Source organism: Lepus europaeus, chromosome 20, assembly GCF_033115175.1.
Source record: "Lepus europaeus isolate LE1 chromosome 20, mLepTim1.pri, whole genome shotgun sequence".
Lineage (NCBI taxonomy): Eukaryota > Metazoa > Chordata > Mammalia > Lagomorpha > Leporidae > Lepus > Lepus europaeus.
The window spans coordinates 6399274-6417470 of record NC_084846.1 but is presented as its reverse complement, the minus strand read 5'-3'; the positions used below and the strand labels follow the sequence as shown (position 1 = coordinate 6417470).

The 18197-nt window shown below is 72.3% G+C and overlaps 3 protein-coding genes across 4 annotated transcripts; 2 read left to right on the top strand and 1 right to left on the bottom strand.

Moving 5' to 3' along the window:
* The first annotated feature begins 574 nt into the window (after window positions 1–574).
* UPF1 (UPF1 RNA helicase and ATPase) lies at window positions 575–16028 on the top strand. Of its 2 annotated transcripts, none has more exons than XM_062178581.1 (24): window positions 575–835; window positions 7716–7855; window positions 8483–8572; window positions 9394–9561; window positions 9682–9862; window positions 10031–10192; window positions 10284–10401; window positions 10520–10618; window positions 10744–10852; window positions 10939–11098; window positions 11214–11332; window positions 11410–11574; window positions 11648–11762; window positions 11894–12037; window positions 12126–12339; window positions 12458–12575; window positions 12765–12921; window positions 13142–13284; window positions 13379–13553; window positions 13898–13979; window positions 14194–14355; window positions 14441–14658; window positions 14765–14887; window positions 14987–16028. In XM_062178581.1, exons 1-23 carry the CDS (start codon window positions 611–613, stop codon window positions 14882–14884), a joined length of 3384 nt encoding a protein of 1127 aa, XP_062034565.1. In that variant the 5' UTR covers window positions 575–610; the 3' UTR covers window positions 14885–14887; window positions 14987–16028. The 2 variants fall into 2 exon arrangements, with proteins under 2 accessions (XP_062034565.1, XP_062034567.1); XM_062178583.1 differs by having other exon boundaries at window positions 576–835; window positions 10284–10368.
* LOC133749932 (collagen alpha-1(I) chain-like) lies at window positions 1127–5162 on the top strand. The gene is made up of 4 exons (XM_062179313.1): window positions 1127–1193; window positions 3296–3472; window positions 3714–4845; window positions 4983–5162. Exons 1-4 carry the CDS (start codon window positions 1127–1129, stop codon window positions 5056–5058), a joined length of 1452 nt encoding a protein of 483 aa, XP_062035297.1. The 3' UTR covers window positions 5059–5162.
* GDF1 (growth differentiation factor 1) lies at window positions 15980–17268 on the bottom strand. Its single transcript, XM_062178584.1, has 2 exons — window positions 16950–17268; window positions 15980–16840 (listed from the first exon to the last, which is right to left on the bottom strand). The coding sequence occupies exons 1-2, from the start codon at window positions 17266–17268 to the stop codon at window positions 16071–16073; spliced, it is 1089 nt and encodes a 362-aa protein (XP_062034568.1). The 3' UTR covers window positions 15980–16070.
* Window positions 17269–18197: the final 929 nt, after the last annotated feature.

Below are 18197 nucleotides of genomic sequence, written 5' to 3'. Positions count from 1 at the left end.
CAGCAATCTTGTCCGTGCTGGAACCGCCGTGCTGCACAAAGCCAGGCGCCCCGCCACGCCCGCACAGCCCCGCGGGCCCCGCCATGCCCGCACAGCCCCGGGCCGGAGGCTCCGAGCAGCGGTTGGGGCGGGGCCGAGGCCGGAGCGCCCGCCGCCGCGGCCGTTGGAAGCCCCGCCCCTCCGCGCGTGCGCACCGGGCGTCCCGCCGGCCCGCTCGGCTCGGGGCGTCTGTGGGCGGGCCTGGCGGGCGGCCGCGAGGAGCGCGCGCGCCTGCGCCGGCGTCGGCCTCGCGCACGCGCACCTGCGCCGGCGTCGGGCTCGCGCACGCGCACGGCGGCAGCGGCGGCGGCGGCGGTTCCTGCCGGGGGCTGCGAGTGGCGGGCGGCTCCGGGGGGCGGCAGCGGCGGCTCCGAGGGGCGCTCGGCGGCGGCGGCGGCGGCGGCTTCGCGCTCACGGGCGGCGGCCAGGCTCGCTGCGGGGCGGGCGGCGCGGCCGGGCCGGGCGCGCGGCGGCGGCGGCGAGGCGGCCCGAGGCCTGCGGCCTAGGCCTCGGCGCGGCAGCGAGCTCGAGTAGGCGCGGAGCCGGCCTGCGGGCCCTGCGCGGCGGCGCCATGAGCGTGGAGGCGTACGGGCCCAGCTCGCAGACGCTCACCTTCCTGGACACGGAGGAGGCCGAGCTGCTCGGCGCCGACACGCAGGGCTCCGAGTTCGAGTTCACCGACTTCACCCTCCCCAGCCAGACCCAGACGCCCCCCGGCGGCCCCGGCGGCCCCGGCGGCGCGGGGGGCCCGGGCGGCGCGGGCGCGGGCGCTGCGGCCGGACAGCTGGACGCGCAGGTGAGAGGGCGGCACATGGCGGCGCCGGAAGCCCGGGCCCGGACCCCCCCACCTGGCCGGGGCTCCGGCGGGGCGGCTGGGTGTGGGCGCTGCTGGGACCGGGCCGGGGGGGGGCCCTCCGTTCCCTTCCGGGTGGCCCGGACCTGTGCTGGGGGGGGTGGGCGGCTGCTCGGGCCGGCTCGGGGCCCCCCGCCCGCGCCCGGGGGGTCTCAGCGCCCGCGCAGTGGCGCGCGCCCGGCCGCGCGTGGCAAAGTTGGGATTCCGGGGCGCGCGAGTGGAGGGGCCGCGGCGATGATTCGGGGGGCGGGTCGCCGGTGTTTCCTGCCCGCGCTGCCTGTTGGCGACACCAACCTGTTACGTAAGCCGGCGGCCCTGCCCGGCGGAGTTGGGGCCGAGTTGGGGCCGGCCCGGAGCGCGGAGCCGGCTTCTCCGGGGCTGGGGCCGCTGGCCCGGGCGCTTCCTGCCGGGGATCTGCGTTGGGGGACGCAGCCCGCGTGCTTGGCCTGGGCTTGGGCCTGGGGGGCGCAGGTGCTGGCTGGGGGTCCTGCGGAGTCGCCGCCGCGTCCGTCCTCCGGGTCCCCGACGGCTGCCCCCCCCCGACCCCCGGCGAGTTTTCCGGAATCCTGGGAGGCTCGCCTGGCGCGCAGGTGCTGCCGGGCACAGCCTGGGGCTCTGGCGCCCCCTCCCCCACCTTCCCGCCTCGGGGAGCCCCGGCCCCCTCGTGGGCGGGGGGCTGTGGGCTGCGTGGCTGAGTCAGCGGCGTGGGCTCGTCACCCACTTGGGCTTGCTTTTTCTTCGCGGCTAGAAGCAGCAAACGTTTGACTCATGCGAACCCCGGATTCCTTGAAATAGAATGCGGGAGGGGGCGGGGCGCGCAGGTGCGCCAGGACAGGCCCCCCCCCCAGTTTTGTTTACCTTGGTGGAAGGGAGGCCGGGAGAGGTGCGCGTCTGCGGGAAGGGACCTGGTGGCGGTGGTTTCTCCCGCCGCGGTGAGATGGGTGGGGGGGCCCTGGGCCCGCGTGCGAGCGGGTGGGGGGTGAATCTGGCGGCTGGGGACGGGAGGTGACTGTCACGGAGCAGCTCTGGGCGCCGGTTTTGTGGGCAGGGGAGAGGCAGGGCCTGGGCGCCAGCTGGCTCGGGGTGAGGACCTGGCCCTCGGGCCGCGTGCAGGGAGCGCGGGTGGCACCCACGCAGCGGGGGAGTGTCGATCCTCCGGGAGCGAGAAGGCGGCGGCCGAGGCCTGGGACCCTGGGACGTGGGGGGCATTTTTCTTTTTTTATAAATTCGTTTTCATTTATTTGAAAGGCGGAAAGGGAGGGCTCTTTCAACTGCTGGTTCACTCCCCAGTGCCCGCGAGAGGCAGGTCCGGGCCAGGCCGAAGCCGGGAGCTGGGACCCCAGGCTGGGTCTCGGGGGTGTGGGCCCCTGCTGTCTGCCGTGTCCTGGTCTTCCATCCGCTCGCTCTTCACTCCCCAGACGGCTGCAGCAGCCAGGGCTGGGCCGGGCTGGCGCCAGGAGCCGGGACCCCTCTGGGCTCCACGCAGGGGCAGGGGCCGAGCACTGGAGCCGTCACCTGCAGGGAGCGCCCCCGGGGGTGGCAGCGCCAGCGCTGGCTGGGCCCCCCGCGGCTGCGCCTTCATGGGGTGCCCGGGGCCCGCCCGGGAAGGTCCTACTTGTCCCTGGGAGTTGGCAGTGCCGCCCGCCGTGCGCCGGGGACTTGGAGAAAGGTTCCAGGTCCCGTCCTGTCTCTGGGCTGTTGAGGTTGAGCGTCCCTCGCCATGAGCCTTGGGGTCAGGGTGCGCTGGCTCTTGGGTGGTTGGAGGGGATGCTTGGACGCGGGGCTGCAGCCCGAGGCCTTGTGGGAGACTCGTCTGTGTGCCCGTCACACAGCCTGACAGCGTTTCTGTTCGTTAGGACTCCTTTGTTTATGAGAAAGGCAGGTGTACACAGAGAAGCTGGGAGAGAGAGGGAGGGAGCTCGTCCATCCGCTGGTTCGCTCCCCGGATGGCTGCTCACCCGGATGGAGCTGCGCCATCCGCAGCCAGGAGCCGGGAGCCTCCTACTGGTCTCCTGTGGGTGCAGGGCCCAGCACTTGGGCCGTCCTCCGCTGCCTCCTAGGTCCAGGAGCAGCCGGGACTGGAACCGGCGCTCATAGGGGATGCCGGCGCTGCAGGCCACAGCGCGGGCCCAGCCTGATGGCTCTGTAGCAACTGTGGGAGAGACAGTCTCCTGGGGGGGAGCTTTGCACTGTGGCGTCCTGTCGGGCCCAGGAGGTCCAGGCTCTGGGGCGTGCGTTAGATTTCAGGTGAGGGACACCTGACCGTGCGTCAGCCGTGGGGCGTTCTGGGGCGTTCTCCCGGCTCTGGGCGTGCCTGTCTGGACTTGCTGTCTGGCGTCCTGCGTAAGTGTTGAGGGCGTGGCTGCAGCGCAGCACCCGTCCTGGGCTCGCCCCCCCTCACAGCTGCCTCCGGCGGCCGCTGGGACAGGGGTCAGCCCCTGCTGAGCCCGGGAGGAGCCCGGCTGTGCCAGGTTTGCCCAGGGGGCGACTTCACCGCCAGGCCCGATTCACGGCAGGGCGTGGGTCCTGGTCAGGGAACGCGCGAGCTGGTGTTTGTGGAGTTCCTCGGGGCCCTGCCCGGTGTCTGCGGGCGTGATGGGCGCTTCTGTTGGCTTCTGAGTCTCTGCCCCCCCCCCCATCGGCGCCACGGCAGTGGCAGGGACGCTGGGTCCCTCGCCCTGGTGGCCCTGGCGGCCTGCTCGGCCTGTGTTCCCGACTGCGCAGTCGGAGGGGGAGGGGGATCTCCTCAAAGAAAACCTTGGGGAGTTCCTGGCGGCTCAGCTGCTCCCTGGGGCCCCGTGCCGGCAGGACAGCGCCTGAGCCACACTCGTGTCGGCTAGGAAGGCGTGGAGGTTCGTGGACAGGTGCTCCAGGTGGCCTTCGGCAGAGGGTCCCAGCTGGCACGGTCGCCCCCGCTCGGCTTTAAGTGTGTTTCCCGGTGAGGGGGGCACTGTCCCGCGGCGCTGGCTGCCCTCAGAGTTGGGGCGGCTGCCCGGCCTCGCCTGTCTGCCTTCCGAAGGGGAGTGGGTTCAGAACGTGCCTGGGGCTGTGTCCCCAGGCGCCGAGGACATCGGTGTGGACGCTGCTAGCCTGCCTCCTGCCCCTCCGCGGACTCCGGGGCTGGCCGTGAAGCCCCGGGGGACTTCTGCTGTCTCCCCGCGGGGTGCTGGGGGGAGTTCCCGCTGCAGGGGGCTAGAACTGCGCTCCCTGCTCCTGCGGGGGGGGGGGGGGTGTCTGCCTGCCACCCTGAGCTGTGCGCACACGCGTCACTTTGCATTTGGGGGGGTGCGCGGCCATGGCTGGCTGGCCTTGATTTCTCACTCCCCGTCCTGCCCTGGTGTGGGCTCCCGCAGGTCCACCAGGTCTGAGCCCTCCTCCGACCTGCCGGGTCCCAGACAGCGGCCGAGTGCGGGTGCCCTTGTCCCCTCTGCAGCCTGGCCCTGCGGTGCCGCTTTCCCCCTGCAGGGGCTTGGGGACACAGCGGCCCTGCTTGGCCTTGGAAGGCTGCCGGAGGAGTGGGGCCGGGTGGCCTCTGAGAGGCCATGGAGCCCGTGCAGCTGCCCAGGGGCCAGGGCCCGGCCCAGGCTGAGGGGAGACCTGGGACCCCGGGGACCCCCAGACACAGCAGGGGAGCCAAGGCGGAAGGCAGTGTGGTGCAGCGGTTCCCTCCCGACGGGTGGGGCGCCCGGCTCACCTCCCCCAGCTGGGGAGATAGGGCCATGTAGGGGCGCAGCCCAGGCCTGGCGAAGACCCAGGGTGCCCTGTGGGCCGCCATGCGGGGAGTCGGGGCCTGGCCGCCAGTGCTGGCCGGGGGGCAGCCCGAGAGCTGATGAGCCAGCCAGGCCTCGGGGGCCCTGTCGGGCACAGGGCCGGCGCCTGTGTGGGTCTGGCAGTAAGGTCAGAGCCCCCAGCCTCCCCGCTGCCATCTGTCTGTCCGTCCGTCCAGGCCCCAGGTGGCTGTCTCGTCCTGGTCCTCGGGCAGACAAGCTGGTCGGAGCCTGGGACCGGAAGGAGGGGACACGAGGCCGCCCTCCCCTCCCTGGGTGGGCGGGTCGTCCTGGCCCAGCTGTGTCATCGCGCCACGCCCCAGGTCCCGCCCTCTGAGGTGGCCACACTTGCCTCCCTCTCTCTCTTTTTTTGTAAACATTTACATATTTATTATTTGAGTTGCAGAGAGAGCTTCCGTGGGCTGGTGCACTCCCCAAGTGCCCATAACGCTCAGGGCTGGACTGGGCCGCATTCCATCCGGGCCTCCCACGGGGGCGCAGGCGCCCAGGCACTCCGCGGCTTTCCCCGGCGCAGCAGCAGGGAGCTGAGCTGGAGGAGGAGCAGCCAGGCCCTGCACCTGCGCTCACGTGGGATGCCGGCACTGCAGGCCGCGGGCTGACCCTCCCATCCCGTCCGGTCCACGCGCAGCCCCACTCCTGTGCTTCGTGACCTGCAGCAGGGCGGAGGGCTTCTTTCCTTGCTGGTCGCCACACTGCCATCCGCGGCTCTGCTCTGGAGGCTGCTGTGTCCCTGGGAGGGGCCTGCGGCCGGAGGTTCAGCTCAGCCCCAGGGCTGTCTTCCTGTGCTTTAACGGGCGCGGTGTGCGCTGTGGTAGTTGAGTGCGGCTCCCACGGGCCCTGGGTCAGCTCCTGGCTGCCCTGCTCCATCTCCTGTGGATTCGCACCCTGGAGGTGGCCCCGCCACGCACGCGGGCAGTGGCATGGAGCTCTGGGCCCTGGCTGACGCCCAGCGGACGGAGGATCGCTTTCACCGGAGGAGTGGTGGCTGCTGCCTGGCCTTTGGGCTGAGTTGCAGTGGGAGTGGGTACCAGTCTAGGAGAGCTAGATTGGAGGGTCTTTTTCTGTGGGTTCACCTCCCGAACACCTGCTGCTGGCCAGGAGCCAGGAGCTCCTCTGACTCCACGTGACCCGCTGGCTCCCGCAGAGCGCCTGGGGTAGGGGTGTCCCCAGCGCAGGGCTCTTGGGGAGCGCTCCCAGGTGGCCTGAGCAGCCACGTTGAGGACACGGGGGACCCCTGCCGGCTTCCAGAAGCAGGGTCCGTGGGCCACGAGGGTGGCGGGGGAGGGCCGTGGGGGCGGGGGCGTGTGAGCACCCTTGGTGGGAGGTGTGCAGAAGGCCCTTGCCTTGGGCCCGCCGCCTGGGAGTGGGGCCGGGGCCACGACTCTCCGCATCCCTTTTCTGTTGGAGCCTTGGGACAGACGGTAACTGGCGGGCCACGCTGCTCCGCAGCCGGTCTGGGTGCTGGTGGGAAGGCGGGGACGTGAGGGACACAGCAGCAGCAGGACGGCGGGGTCGGAGAGCCGTGTGGTTCTCGCGGGGTTCGGCGTAGAGGCCTGGGCTGGGCGCTTCTGCAGGCGCTCCGGGGGTGAGGGTTCTCGGGCTGTCCTCCCGGGAGGCCTGGGCTGTGTTCTGGGGGGCCCGTGTCTGGGCCCCACCCTCCCTGCTGCACTGGAGGGGCGCTGGGCTGCAGGTGCTGGTGTGGCGGAGGGCGGGGTGGGTGAGGGGCCAAGGGAGTCTGAAACCCAGGTGTCCTGAGCAGTGAGCGGGCAGGGGCTGGAGTCAGCCAGGCAGTGGGGAGAGGGGCCCTGTCCTTGGTCCCCGCCGCTCCCACCAGGCTTCTCCACGTGGCCTCTGGGGCCAGGAGGGGACCGGTGGGGGCAGGCAGGTCCAGGGTAGGGTGCACTTCGCCACTGCAGTCCCTGCGGTGGAGATCTGGGATCGGCCCAGGGCAGCTGTGTCCTGATGGGGGCAGGGGCTCGGCCCTGGGTGCCGGCGTGCGTGCCCAGGGCCAGCAGGAGCGGCGAGACGGAGTGGACCCCAGGGGTGGCTGTCAGATCCCAGAGGGTGCAGCTCATCAGGCGGAAGGCAGGCACCCCGTTCAGAGGTGGGCACAGAGCAGCCCCCCAGCAGCGAGCGGGGGCGGGCCTGTGAGGTCAGAGCCCCTCAGGGTCCCCCCCAGCCCTGGGGGGTGAGGATGGAGGCAGGGGACCCTGTGCCGTGCCGGCTGCCTGGAGCAGTGGCCGTGCCCTCCCCTCGCAGCCGGGCTGTCCCACCGTGAGTCCTAACTCCTCTGCTTCCCGCCCGGCTCCCTGCTGCCGCACCCGGGAGGGCCCACGCGCTTGGGTCCCTGGCGCCCACGTGGGGGACGGCTAGCGTTCTGGCTGCAGCCTGGCCTGCCTCTGTCGCAGCCACCTGGGGAGCGCCTTGTTCTAGAAAACGTGTTACAGCAGTGCCCGCCGTGTCGGCGCGAGTGTCACGTCGCGATGGGGGGACGTGGCCGTGGGACCGCCGCAGGGCTGCGTGCCTCCTGCCTGCTGGGTCCGTCCTCGGACGTCCAGGGCCCGCAGCTGGAGTGCAGCGTGGGACTCCCACGTGGGTGGCAGGACTCCAAGGCCTTGAGCGGTCAGTGCTGCCTCCCGGGCTGTGTTAACAGGAAGCTGGACTCGTGAGTGGGGCCAGGACGTGAACCCAGGCCTCTGACCAGGACACGGGGGTCCCAAGTGTCGTCTTAGCCGATTGGCCAGATGGCCCCGCGGGCTGGGCCCTGACAGCTCTGACACCGTCACACGCTCCGGGGGGGGGGGCTGCTGGGGGGCGGTGGTGATGCCCGGCTTCGCTCCCCCAGCCGTGGGGGGGCTGCAGCCTTTTGAGGGATCTGATTCCGTCTTGCAGATGGCTCGTCCCCACACCCCTGTGCTGGGGCAGGGTCAGCGTGCCCGCGTGCTGGGCCCCTCCCTGGAAGCCCGTGGCTGTGCAGTGCCCGCGGGAGCCTTGGCCTGGCCGGGCCTCCCCAGTGATGCTGTGCTCCGCCCCAGGTCGGCCCCGAGGGCATCCTGCAGAATGGGGCTGTGGACGACAGCGTGGCCAAGACCAGCCAGCTGCTGGCCGAGCTCAACTTCGAGGAGGATGAGGAGGACACTTACTACACCAAGGACCTCCCGGTCCACGCCTGCAGGTGAGCCGGGGCGGGGTGGGGTGGGAGACACTGGCCAGGTGGGAGTGGGGAGAGCCGCCTGTTGGCGTTTGGACTTGGCCTTGCATTTTGTTCCTCTTGCATGAGGGGTTTGCAGCCCCAGGAAGAGAACCGATTTTGCTCGGGGCTGCTTCAGGCCCCTCTGTGACACGCGGGTTCCGGACGGGATCCTGGCTCGGCCCGCGGACACCACCCGGACCAGTGTTTCCGCCGGGCCGGGGCTCTGCCAGGTGCCGCCTGCTGGGTCTGCGCCCGTTCCCCGGGAGCGCAGCGCCCTCTGCCGGGGCCCGCTGGGCCCGCCACGCCCGGCTGCTGGCATGGAGGCCGGAGGGGAGGCCTGCGAGGCCTGCGTGGGCAGCGCGCCTGGAGGCGGCTGGGCTCCCGCTGCCCGTGCCCCCTCCCCGGGAGCTGGGGGGCCCACCTGCCTCCTTCCCCGTCCTCTCGGGTGCACGGGGCCTGTGCAGTTACCGGAGTTGGTGTTGAGGCCGGGGTTGTTGGGTTTGAGGGCGTGTTTAATGAAAAACTTGAGCACGTAAGGGAAAGACTTTTACGTCCTGGCCGATGAGGACCGGAGCGCCCTCTGTAACGGCGCCGTCTGGGCCTCCGCAGCTACTGCGGCATCCACGACCCCGCCTGCGTGGTCTACTGCAACACCAGCAAGAAGTGGTTCTGCAACGGGCGCGGCAACACCTCCGGCAGGTAGGGGGCGGCCCGGGCCCTGACTCCCCGCGTGGAATCGGGGCGCGGGCTCCCTGCCCGGGCCCTGTGGCATTGGCGCCCCCTGGGGGCCGCTGCAAGGAAGGCGACTCAGTGACTGGGTCCACCAGGGCCTGCAGGAGGCTGGTTTGGTTTGGTTTTTCCCTTATTTGAGCGCGGGCTCCCGTCTGCTTGTTCCCTCCCCTGGCGCCTGCACTGGCCAGGGCCGGGCCCAGGCTTGCGGGCCAGGCCTTGGTCGGTCTGCCAGGTGGGTGGCTGTCACCTCTGCCTGCCTGGTGCGGGTGGGCAGGGAGCTGGGTCCGGAGCTGCGCACGGCTGTCCCGTGGGGGCGGGGGCTCAGCTGCTGAGCCAAGTGCCCGCCCCGGGGGCCGATGTGTTTAACCGATTTTAGCAGAAACGCCTCTTGTCCCATTTCCAGAATGTTCTGGGGCGTTTCGCTTGCTCTGTGTGCGTGAGTCTGACCCGCACAGCCAAGAGTGCCTCGGCCAGAAGGCGAGGGAGCAGCTGGGGGGGGGGGCGTGGAACCTGGACGGCAGCTGGGGGGTGCAGGGTCCCGAGCGCCGCCGGCTCTGTCCCGGCAGCAGGGAGGGCTGACACGCCACGGGAGCCCTCGGCGTTTCTCCCCGCGCCGCACCTTCTAGTACGCGGGTGGTCGGGTTTCCCAGCCGGCGGGGGGGGGGGGCGGAAGGGCGGCTGGAAACCCAGGGAGCACTTGAACCAAGGGGGGGGGGTCTCCCCCGGCGGGGGCCGGGATCCGAGTGGTGAGGGGGGGCGGGGGCGCTCAGTGTGTCGCCCGGCCGCAGCCACATCGTGAACCACCTGGTGCGGGCCAAGTGCAAGGAGGTGACGCTGCACAAGGACGGGCCGCTGGGCGAGACGGTGCTGGAGTGCTACAACTGCGGCTGCCGCAACGTCTTCCTGCTGGGCTTCATCCCGGCCAAGGCCGACTCGGTGGTGGTGCTGCTGTGCAGGTGCGGGGGCGGGGGACGCCCTCATCCCCGCCAAGGCCGACTCGACTCGGTGGTGGTGCTGCTGTGCAGGTGCCGGGGGCGGGGGACGCCCTCACCGCTCCCCTACTCCCGCCCCCGCAGGCAGCCCTGCGCCAGCCAGAGCAGCCTCAAGGACATCAACTGGGACAGTTCACAGTGGCAGCCGCTGATCCAGGACCGCTGCTTCCTGTCCTGGCTGGTGAAGATCCCCTCGGAGCAGGAGCAGCTGCGGGCGCGCCAGATCACCGCCCAGCAGATCAACAAGCTGGAGGAGCTGTGGAAGGTGGGCGGGGGCGGGGCAGACCAGGGCCCGGCCAATCAGTAAGCTGGAGGAGCTGTGGAAGGTGGGCGGGGGCGGGGCAGACCAGGGCCCGGCCAATCAGTAAGCTGGAGGAGCTGTGGAAGGGGGCGGGGCGGGGCTGAGCGGCCGCCTGCCGGTCCCCTGCCCCAGGAGAACCCGGCGGCCACCCTGGAGGACCTGGAGAAGCCGGGCGTGGACGAGGAGCCGCAGCACGTGCTGCTGCGCTACGAGGATGCCTACCAGTACCAGAACATCTTCGGGCCGCTCGTCAAGCTGGAGGCCGACTACGACAAGAAGCTCAAGGAGTCGCAGGTGACGTGGCCGCGGCCCAGCCGCAGGCAGCACCGGGGCGCCCGCGGAGCCGCGGGGGCGGGCGCTGACCGGGCCTTGTCTCCCTGCTCAGACGCAGGACAACATCACGGTCAGGTGGGACCTGGGCCTTAACAAGAAGAGAATCGCCTACTTCACTTTGCCCAAGACTGACTCTGGTAATGAGGATTTAGTCCTAATTTGGTTAAGAGGTGATTTTAAGTTTTAAACTCCTTGTGACGTAGTAGCGCCAAGCCCCTCGTGTCGCCCCGAGCGGGCGCCGGGCGCGGGAGCCGGCGGGGGCCACGCTGACGCCGCCCCTCCCCGCAGACATGCGGCTCATGCAGGGCGACGAGATCTGCCTGCGCTACAAGGGCGACCTGGCGCCGCTCTGGAAGGGCATCGGCCACGTCATCAAGGTCCCGGATAGTATCCTTGCCTGCGGGCGGGCGGGGCGGGCGGTGGGCTCGCAGCACCCACCCACGCGGGCCCGGCAGGCCGGGCGCGGGCGGCGCCACTTCTTGACGCGGACGCGGACTTGACTCAGCGCCCAGACTACGGCGACGAGATCGCCATCGAGCTGCGCAGCAGCGTGGGCGCGCCCGTGGAGGTGACGCACAACTTCCAGGTGGACTTCGTGTGGAAGTCCACGTCCTTCGACAGGTGCGGGCCGGGCCGCGGGGCGGGCGCCCTGTGTGTGTGTGAGCGCCGCCGTGCCGACCGCCGCCCCGCCCGCCCCGCCCCCGCAGGATGCAGAGCGCGCTCAAGACGTTCGCCGTGGACGAGACGTCCGTGTCCGGCTACATCTACCACAAGCTGCTGGGCCACGAGGTGGAGGACGTGATCATCAAGTGCCAGCTGCCCAAGCGCTTCACGGCGCAGGGGCTGCCCGACCTCAATCACTCGCAGGTCGCTGCCGCTCACCACCCGCCCCCGCGGCCCCGCCCTGTCCCGCCGCTCACCGCCCCACCCCCTCACCGCCCGCCCCGCCCCCCCCTCACCGCCCCCCCCCCCGCCCCCGCAGGTGTACGCCGTGAAGACTGTGCTGCAGAGGCCGCTCAGCCTCATCCAGGGCCCCCCTGGCACCGGCAAGACCGTCACGTCGGCCACCATCGTCTACCACCTGGCTCGGCAGGGCAACGGGTAGGTGGGGGGCCCGGCACCCGGGGGGCACGGCGTGGGCGCATGCGCACGGGCCGGGCTCAGCCCAGTCCTTGCAGGCCCGTGCTCGTGTGCGCCCCGAGCAACATCGCCGTGGACCAGCTGACCGAGAAGATCCACCAGACGGGGCTGAAGGTCGTGCGCCTGTGCGCCAAGAGCCGCGAGGCCATCGACTCGCCCGTGTCCTTCCTGGCCCTGCACAACCAGATCCGGAACATGGACAGGTGCGGGGGCGGGGCTGGGGCGCGGGGCGGGGCCCGGGGGGCGGGCGCCGGCTCACCCCGCCTCTGCGCGCAGCATGCCCGAGCTGCAGAAGCTGCAGCAGCTCAAGGACGAGACCGGGGAGCTGTCGTCCGCCGACGAGAAGCGCTACCGCGCCCTCAAGCGCACGGCCGAGCGCGAGCTGCTCATGGTGAGCGGGGTGGGGCCGCGCCCGCCCCCGCCGGTGCCCCTCCCCTGCCCTCCGCCCCCTCTCCCACGCCCTTCCCTACCCCGCTCCTGCCCCACCAGACGGGCCGCACGCTGACCCCCGCCCCTCTGCAGAACGCTGACGTCATCTGCTGCACCTGCGTGGGCGCCGGGGACCCCAGGCTCGCCAAGATGCAGTTCCGCTCCATCCTGATCGACGAGAGCACGCAGGCCACGGAGCCCGAGTGCATGGTGCCCGTGGTCCTGGGGGCCAAGCAGGTGGGCCGCGGTCGGGGCCCGCCTGGGGGCGGGGGGGGGGGGGGGTCGGCCCGGCGCCTCGCTAGCTGGCCACGCTCTGTCTCTGCAGCTGATCCTGGTGGGTGACCACTGCCAGCTGGGCCCCGTGGTGATGTGCAAGAAGGCGGCCAAGGCGGGGCTGTCGCAGTCGCTGTTCGAGCGCCTGGTGGTGCTGGGCATCCGGCCCATCCGCCTGCAGGTGCAGTACCGTATGCACCCGGCGCTCAGCGCCTTCCCCTCCAACATCTTCTACGAGGGCTCGCTGCAGAACGGCGTCACCGCAGGTGACCCCCGGGGACGTGGCGGACGTGGGGCTCCCAGGAGGACTGTGGGAGGCACGGGCGGGGGCGGATCTGGGCCCTCGGGTGACGCCGCCCCTCTCCCCTTCCCCGCCCATAACAGCCGACCGGGTCAAGAAGGGCTTCGACTTCCAGTGGCCGCAGCCCGACAAGCCCATGTTCTTCTACGTGACCCAGGGCCAGGAGGAGATCGCCAGCTCGGGCACCTCCTACCTGAACCGGTGAGCAGGCCCCGCCCCAGGCCCCTGGCCCAGCTTCTGCTCTGGCCCCCTCCCCCGTGGGCTGGTGGGCTGGGCTCGGGGTGGGGGACAGCCGAGCGACCCTGCGTGCGTTCTGGGCCGTCTGGGGGTGTTGGGCCGGCCCCCAGCCCCCGCCCCGAGGTCGGCGTGGCTGACGGTCGGCTCCCCCAGGACGGAGGCCGCCAACGTGGAGAAGATCACCACGAAGCTGCTGAAGGCGGGCGCCAAGCCGGACCAGATCGGCATCATCACGCCGTACGAGGGCCAGCGCTCCTACCTGGTGCAGTACATGCAGTTCAGCGGCTCCCTGCACACCAAGCTCTACCAGGTGCCCCGCCCAGCCCTGTATTCCCGAGGGCGGGGCAGGCGCCCGAGCACGTGGGCTGGAAGTGGAGCAGCCGAAACTCAAGCCGGCGCCGCCCCGCTGTTCGGGCAGGGGCGAGGTGGCCCCTGGGCCGTGGTGGTCCCCACTCCGGGTCTCGGCGGCTCCCCTGGTCTCAGGGACCCAGCTGGGGCCCGGCCGCCGCTGACCGCGCCCCCCGCCACAGGAGGTGGAGATCGCCAGCGTGGACGCCTTCCAGGGCCGCGAGAAGGACTTCATCATCCTATCGTGCGTGCGCGCCAACGAGCACCAGGGCATCGGCTTCCTCAACGACCCGCGCCGCCTCAACGTGGCCCTGACCCGAGCCAGGTGCGCGCCGGGGCCACGCGGGGAGCGAGGGGGGCCGGGGGCCCTGGGGGGGGGCCGGGTGAGGGCGGGCGGCCGCTCAGCGCGCGCTCCGCAGGTACGGCGTCATCATCGTGGGCAACCCCAAGGCGCTGTCGAAGCAGCCGCTGTGGAACCACCTGCTCAACTACTACAAGGAGCAGAAGGTGCTGGTGGAGGGGCCGCTCAACAACCTGCGCGAGAGCCTCATGCAGTTCAGCAAGCCGCGCAAGCTGGTCAACACCATCAACCCGGTGCGGGGGCCGGGGGCGGGGCCGCGCAGGCTGGTCAACACCACCAACCCGGTGCGGGCGGGGGCGGGCCGGGGGCGGGCCGGGGGCGGGGCCGCGCAGGCTGGTCAACACCATCAACCCGGTGCGGGGGCCGGGGGCCGGGGGCGGGGCGGGGGCGGGGCGGGCCGGGGGCGGGGCCGCGCAGGCTGGTCAACACCATCGACCCGGGGCGGGGCGGGGGCGGGGCCGCGCGAGCTGGTCAACACCACCAACCCAGGTCGGGGCCTGGGGGCGGGGCGGGGAGGGGCCGCCCAGGCGGCCACACAGGCACCCAGGTGACACATTCCGCGCCTTCGCCGCCGCAGGGCGCCCGCTTTATGACCACAGCCATGTACGACGCCCGCGAGGCCATCATCCCGGGCTCCGTGTATGACCGCAGCAGCCAGGGTGAGTGCCGGCCCTCCCACTGGCCTGGGGGAGGGGTGCGTGTTTGCTCTGAGCCCACCCTGTCTGCTGCCCCCTGTGGAGCGTGGGAGGCCTTGCATCCTGGGGGTGGGGGGTTCTACAGACCCGCCCCCCCCCCCCCCCCCCCGTGTGCTGCGGGCGGGCGGGCACTGCTGTCCCGGCAGGCGGCGGGCTGACGGCGCCCCGTGTCGCGCAGGCCGGCCCTCCAACATGTACTTCCAGACGCACGACCAGATCGGCATGATCAGCGCGGGGCCCAGCCACGTGGCCGCCATGAACATCCCGATCCCCTTCAACCTGGTCATGCCGCCCATGCCGCCGCCCGGCTACTTCGGACAGGCCAACGGGCCGGCCGCAGGTGGGCGCCGCGCCGCCCCCTGCCCTGCCGCCCCGCGCGGGCGCGCGCTCTCCCCTCCCCCACTCACCCGCGCTCTGTCTCGCAGGCCGCGGCACCCCGAAAGGCAAGGCCGGCCGCGGGGGCCGCCAGAAGAGCCGCTTCGGGCTGCCCGGGCCGAGCCAGAGCAACCTGGCCAGCAGCCAGGCGAGCCAGGACGCCGCCTCGCAGCCCTTCTCGCAGGGCGCGCTCACGCAGGGCTACATCTCCATGAGCCAGCCCTCACAGATGAGCCAGCCCGGCCTCTCGCAGCCCGAGCTGTCGCAGGTGCGCGGGGCGGGGGCGGGGCGGCCGGCTCTGGACGCTTCTGGGGGGGGGTGAGGGTGGGGGCGGGCGCAGGGCACGGCGCTCACGGCCCGGCCCTGCCTTCCAGGACAGCTACCTCGGGGATGAGTTTAAATCACAGATCGACGTGGCGCTGTCGCAGGACTCCACCTACCAGGGGGAGCGCGCGTACCAGCACGGCGGGGTGACGGGGCTGTCCCAGTACTAGGAGGCAAGCACGGGGTGGGGAGGGGCGGGGGCGCGCGGGGAGGCTGGGGGCGCGCGGGGAGGCCCGGCGCCCGCCTGCGCCCTGACGGCCCCTCCCCCGCAGGTGGCAGCGGAAGAGCTGAGCTCCGAGGCTTGGTCCATCAGCGTCGTATTCTGGGTAATAAAAATACAAATAAACGGATACCTGTTTTCCACTGCTAAGGCGAAGCAGCACTGTGCGAGCAGCAGGAGGGCGAGGAGCCGCGAGGGAGCCGCCGAGCCCGAGAGGCCCAGCCGGCGCCAGCAGCGGAGCGGAGCCGGGCGCGGCGCGGCGGGGCGCGGGCGGCGCAGGAGAGGAGGCGCCGGCCCGGCCGCAGGGCCTCGCCCCGTCCTGCCCGCTTCCCCGGGCGGGGCGGCAGAGCCCGCGGCGGCCCGTGTTCGGAGGGTCTCAGCAACGCGGGGCTTGGGGTTTTTCCGTTTGTTTTCTGTTTTTTTTTGTTGTTGTTTTGTTTTCTTCCAAGATTCTTTTAAGAAGGACTGAAAACCACGCTTTGCTAAGTTTCTCTGAAATCTTAGCGGCGGCCTGGAGCGAGGAGGTCCCGGGACGGAGCGCGAGCGCCCAGAGCCTGAGCCAGGACGCCGGCCCGGCCGCGGTGCAGTGCGGCGCCAGGAATTTTGTTTGCGTTTTGGCTGTGGCTGTGGCGGCGGCGGCGCGCTGCGCGGGCCCAGGACAGCCAGGGGCAGAGCTGCCCGCCACGCGTGGACGGTGCTTGCCCCCACCAGCGGGGCCAGGGTGGCGCGGGCGATGGCGGCGAGGGGCCCCCGCCCACCCCGGGGCGGCGCGCATTCCTGGGGGGCTGGGAGGACGGTCCCGGTCCCTGGCCCGTGGCGGTGGTCTCGCCACCAACCCCCAGCGGAGGGCCCATCGTGCCTGACCCGGACTCCTTGCCCGCCCCCACCCGCCTCCCGCTTGTGCGGGCCAGCGAGGCGAGGACGCGGCGATGCCCGGCCCTGCGGGGCGCCTGGGCCCCTGCCTTGCCCGCGGGGGCGCCCGCCGCGCTCCCCTCCCCGCAGCCGTTACGCTGAGGAGCATCGTACCGAGGCAATGTAACTTGATTTTTGGTCAATTTGTTTTAAGCTCTTTGTCACCAATAAAATACGAATACACAGTCCGTGCTTCCGCCGGGTGCGGGGGGTGGGGGTGGGGGTCAGCGGCAGCCGCACGCGTCCACCGCCATGTCCGCGTAGTGGCGCAGCACCACGTTGTCGCTGTTGTCGAAGAAGAGCACGGAGACGGGCGAGAGGCGCGCGGGCACGCAGCACGGCAGGCCGCCGGCGCCGGGCGCGGCCGCGTGCATGAGCGCGCGCAGCACGGCGTGGTTGAGCGCGGGCGGCCCCCCGGGCCCGGGCAGCGCGGCGGGCAGCCCGCAGCCGCCCTGGCAGTAGTTGGCCAGGAAGCCGCGCGGCGCGATGACCCAGCGGTGCCAGCCCACCTCGCGGAAGCTCACATAGAGCCGCCGCGCGCGACACGCGCCAGCGCCGCCCACCGCGGGCTCCGCCTCGCGCCGCGGCCGGGGCCGGCAGAGGCGCGGGTCCAGCGTCACCAGCAGCAGCGAGGCCTCGGCCAGGCGCGCGCAGGCGGCGGGGGCCCGGGGCTGCAGCGCCAGCGCCAGGCGGAGGCTGCGGGGCGCTGAGGCGTTGCGGGCCCAGACGACGCCCAGCAGCTCGGCGCGCACCGGCCGGTCGAGGGCCGGCACGGCCTGGCGCAGCAGCACCGGCCCGGGGCCCGTTGCGTCCCCCGCGCGCGCCACGCTCAGCTCCCAGCCGCCCGCGGGGGTCTCCGCCGCCGCGAAGCGCAGCTCCAGGCGGGCCCGGCTCGGGCGCTCGGCGGGCTCCACGGCCGCCAGGTCGAAGAGCGCGGTCCACCCGGGGCACGGGCCGGCGGCCGAGGCGGGGCCCGCAGCGCGGGCAGGCGCACCTGGGGAGGCAAGGAGAGGGCCGGGCTGGAGCGCGGGCCGGGGCCGGGGCCCCGCGGGGGCGGCCGCCGGAAGCCAGCGAAGGTGGGAGGCCGGGGAGGGGGCGCTCACCGCGGGCGGCGATGTGGCGCACGATGTTTCCGGCGACCCCCAGCTCTTCCACGTGGCACGGGCGCAGGCTGGTCCCCGGGGGCGTCCGCCGCGGGCCGGCCCTGGCATCCCGGGGGTCCCGGCGTCGGAACAGGCGCCACATGACGGGGGGCACGGGCCGGGGCGTGGGGGCGCCCCGTGGCGCACCGCGCAGCCCCAGAGCCTGGAGCAGGGCGGAGGCGGAGGCGGCGGCGGGGCCCGGGGCCGGGGCCGGCGAGGGCAGCAGCGAGACCAGGAGGAGGAGGAGGAGGTGCCCGGGACGGCGGCGCGGCGGGCGCATCTTCCTCCCAGGCGGCGGCCGGAGAGTGGGCAGCGTCCGCCGCGGCCCGGACCCGCGAGCAGGGGGCGGGACCGGGGCCTGGGGGCGTGGCCACGACCCCGAGGCGAGAGGGGCACGGATCCCCGGGGCAGGGGGTGGGGCAGGGTCTCAGGGGAGGTGCCGGGGCCCGGAGGGGCAGGGCCGGGTGGGGCCGGGCTCGGGGCGTGGCCGGCGGGCGGGCGGGGGCTCAGGCGCGCTTGGCTTTCAGGAGTCCGTTTCTCAGCGGCTTCCTGGGGGCCGGAGCGCGCGCAGGTTAGCGTGGGCACGGCGCCCGCGGCCCCGGCCCCGGCCCTCCCCAGGCCGCCGAGGACCAAGCCGTGGCCCGCGTAGACGCGGAACGTGCTGCCCGCTCCCCCCCAACCTGCTTCGCTCCCGCGCGCGCTCTGGAAACGAGCGATGGGGGCCGGGCGCTGGGGCGCAGCGGGTGAAGCGGCCGCCTGCAGGGCCGGCATTCCACGTGGGCGCGGGTTCGAGACCCGGCTGTTCCACTTCTGACCCAGCTCTCTGCCATGTCCTGGGAAAGCAGCAGAAATGGCCCAAGTCCGTGGGCCCCTGCACCCTCGTGGGAGACCCGGATGGAGCTCCTGGCTTCGGATCGGCGCCGCTCCGGCCATTTGGGGGTGAATCAGTGTGGATGGAAGACCTCTCCCCTCCCCCCACCTCTCTCTCCGTGTAACTCTGACTTTTAAATAAATCTTTAGGAAAAAAAAAAAAAACGAGCGAGCGAGCGATGCTTTTGCTTTGCGCCCTGCGGTGCGGCCAGCGTCCACATGGACGTCCAAGGACGGCCGCGTTCGCTCCCGGGTCGCGCTTTGCCAAAATGTGGAAAACGCGACTAAAGGTTTTTTCTTAGGAAAAAAAAATCGACGCGAGGCGGGGCTGTGATGCGG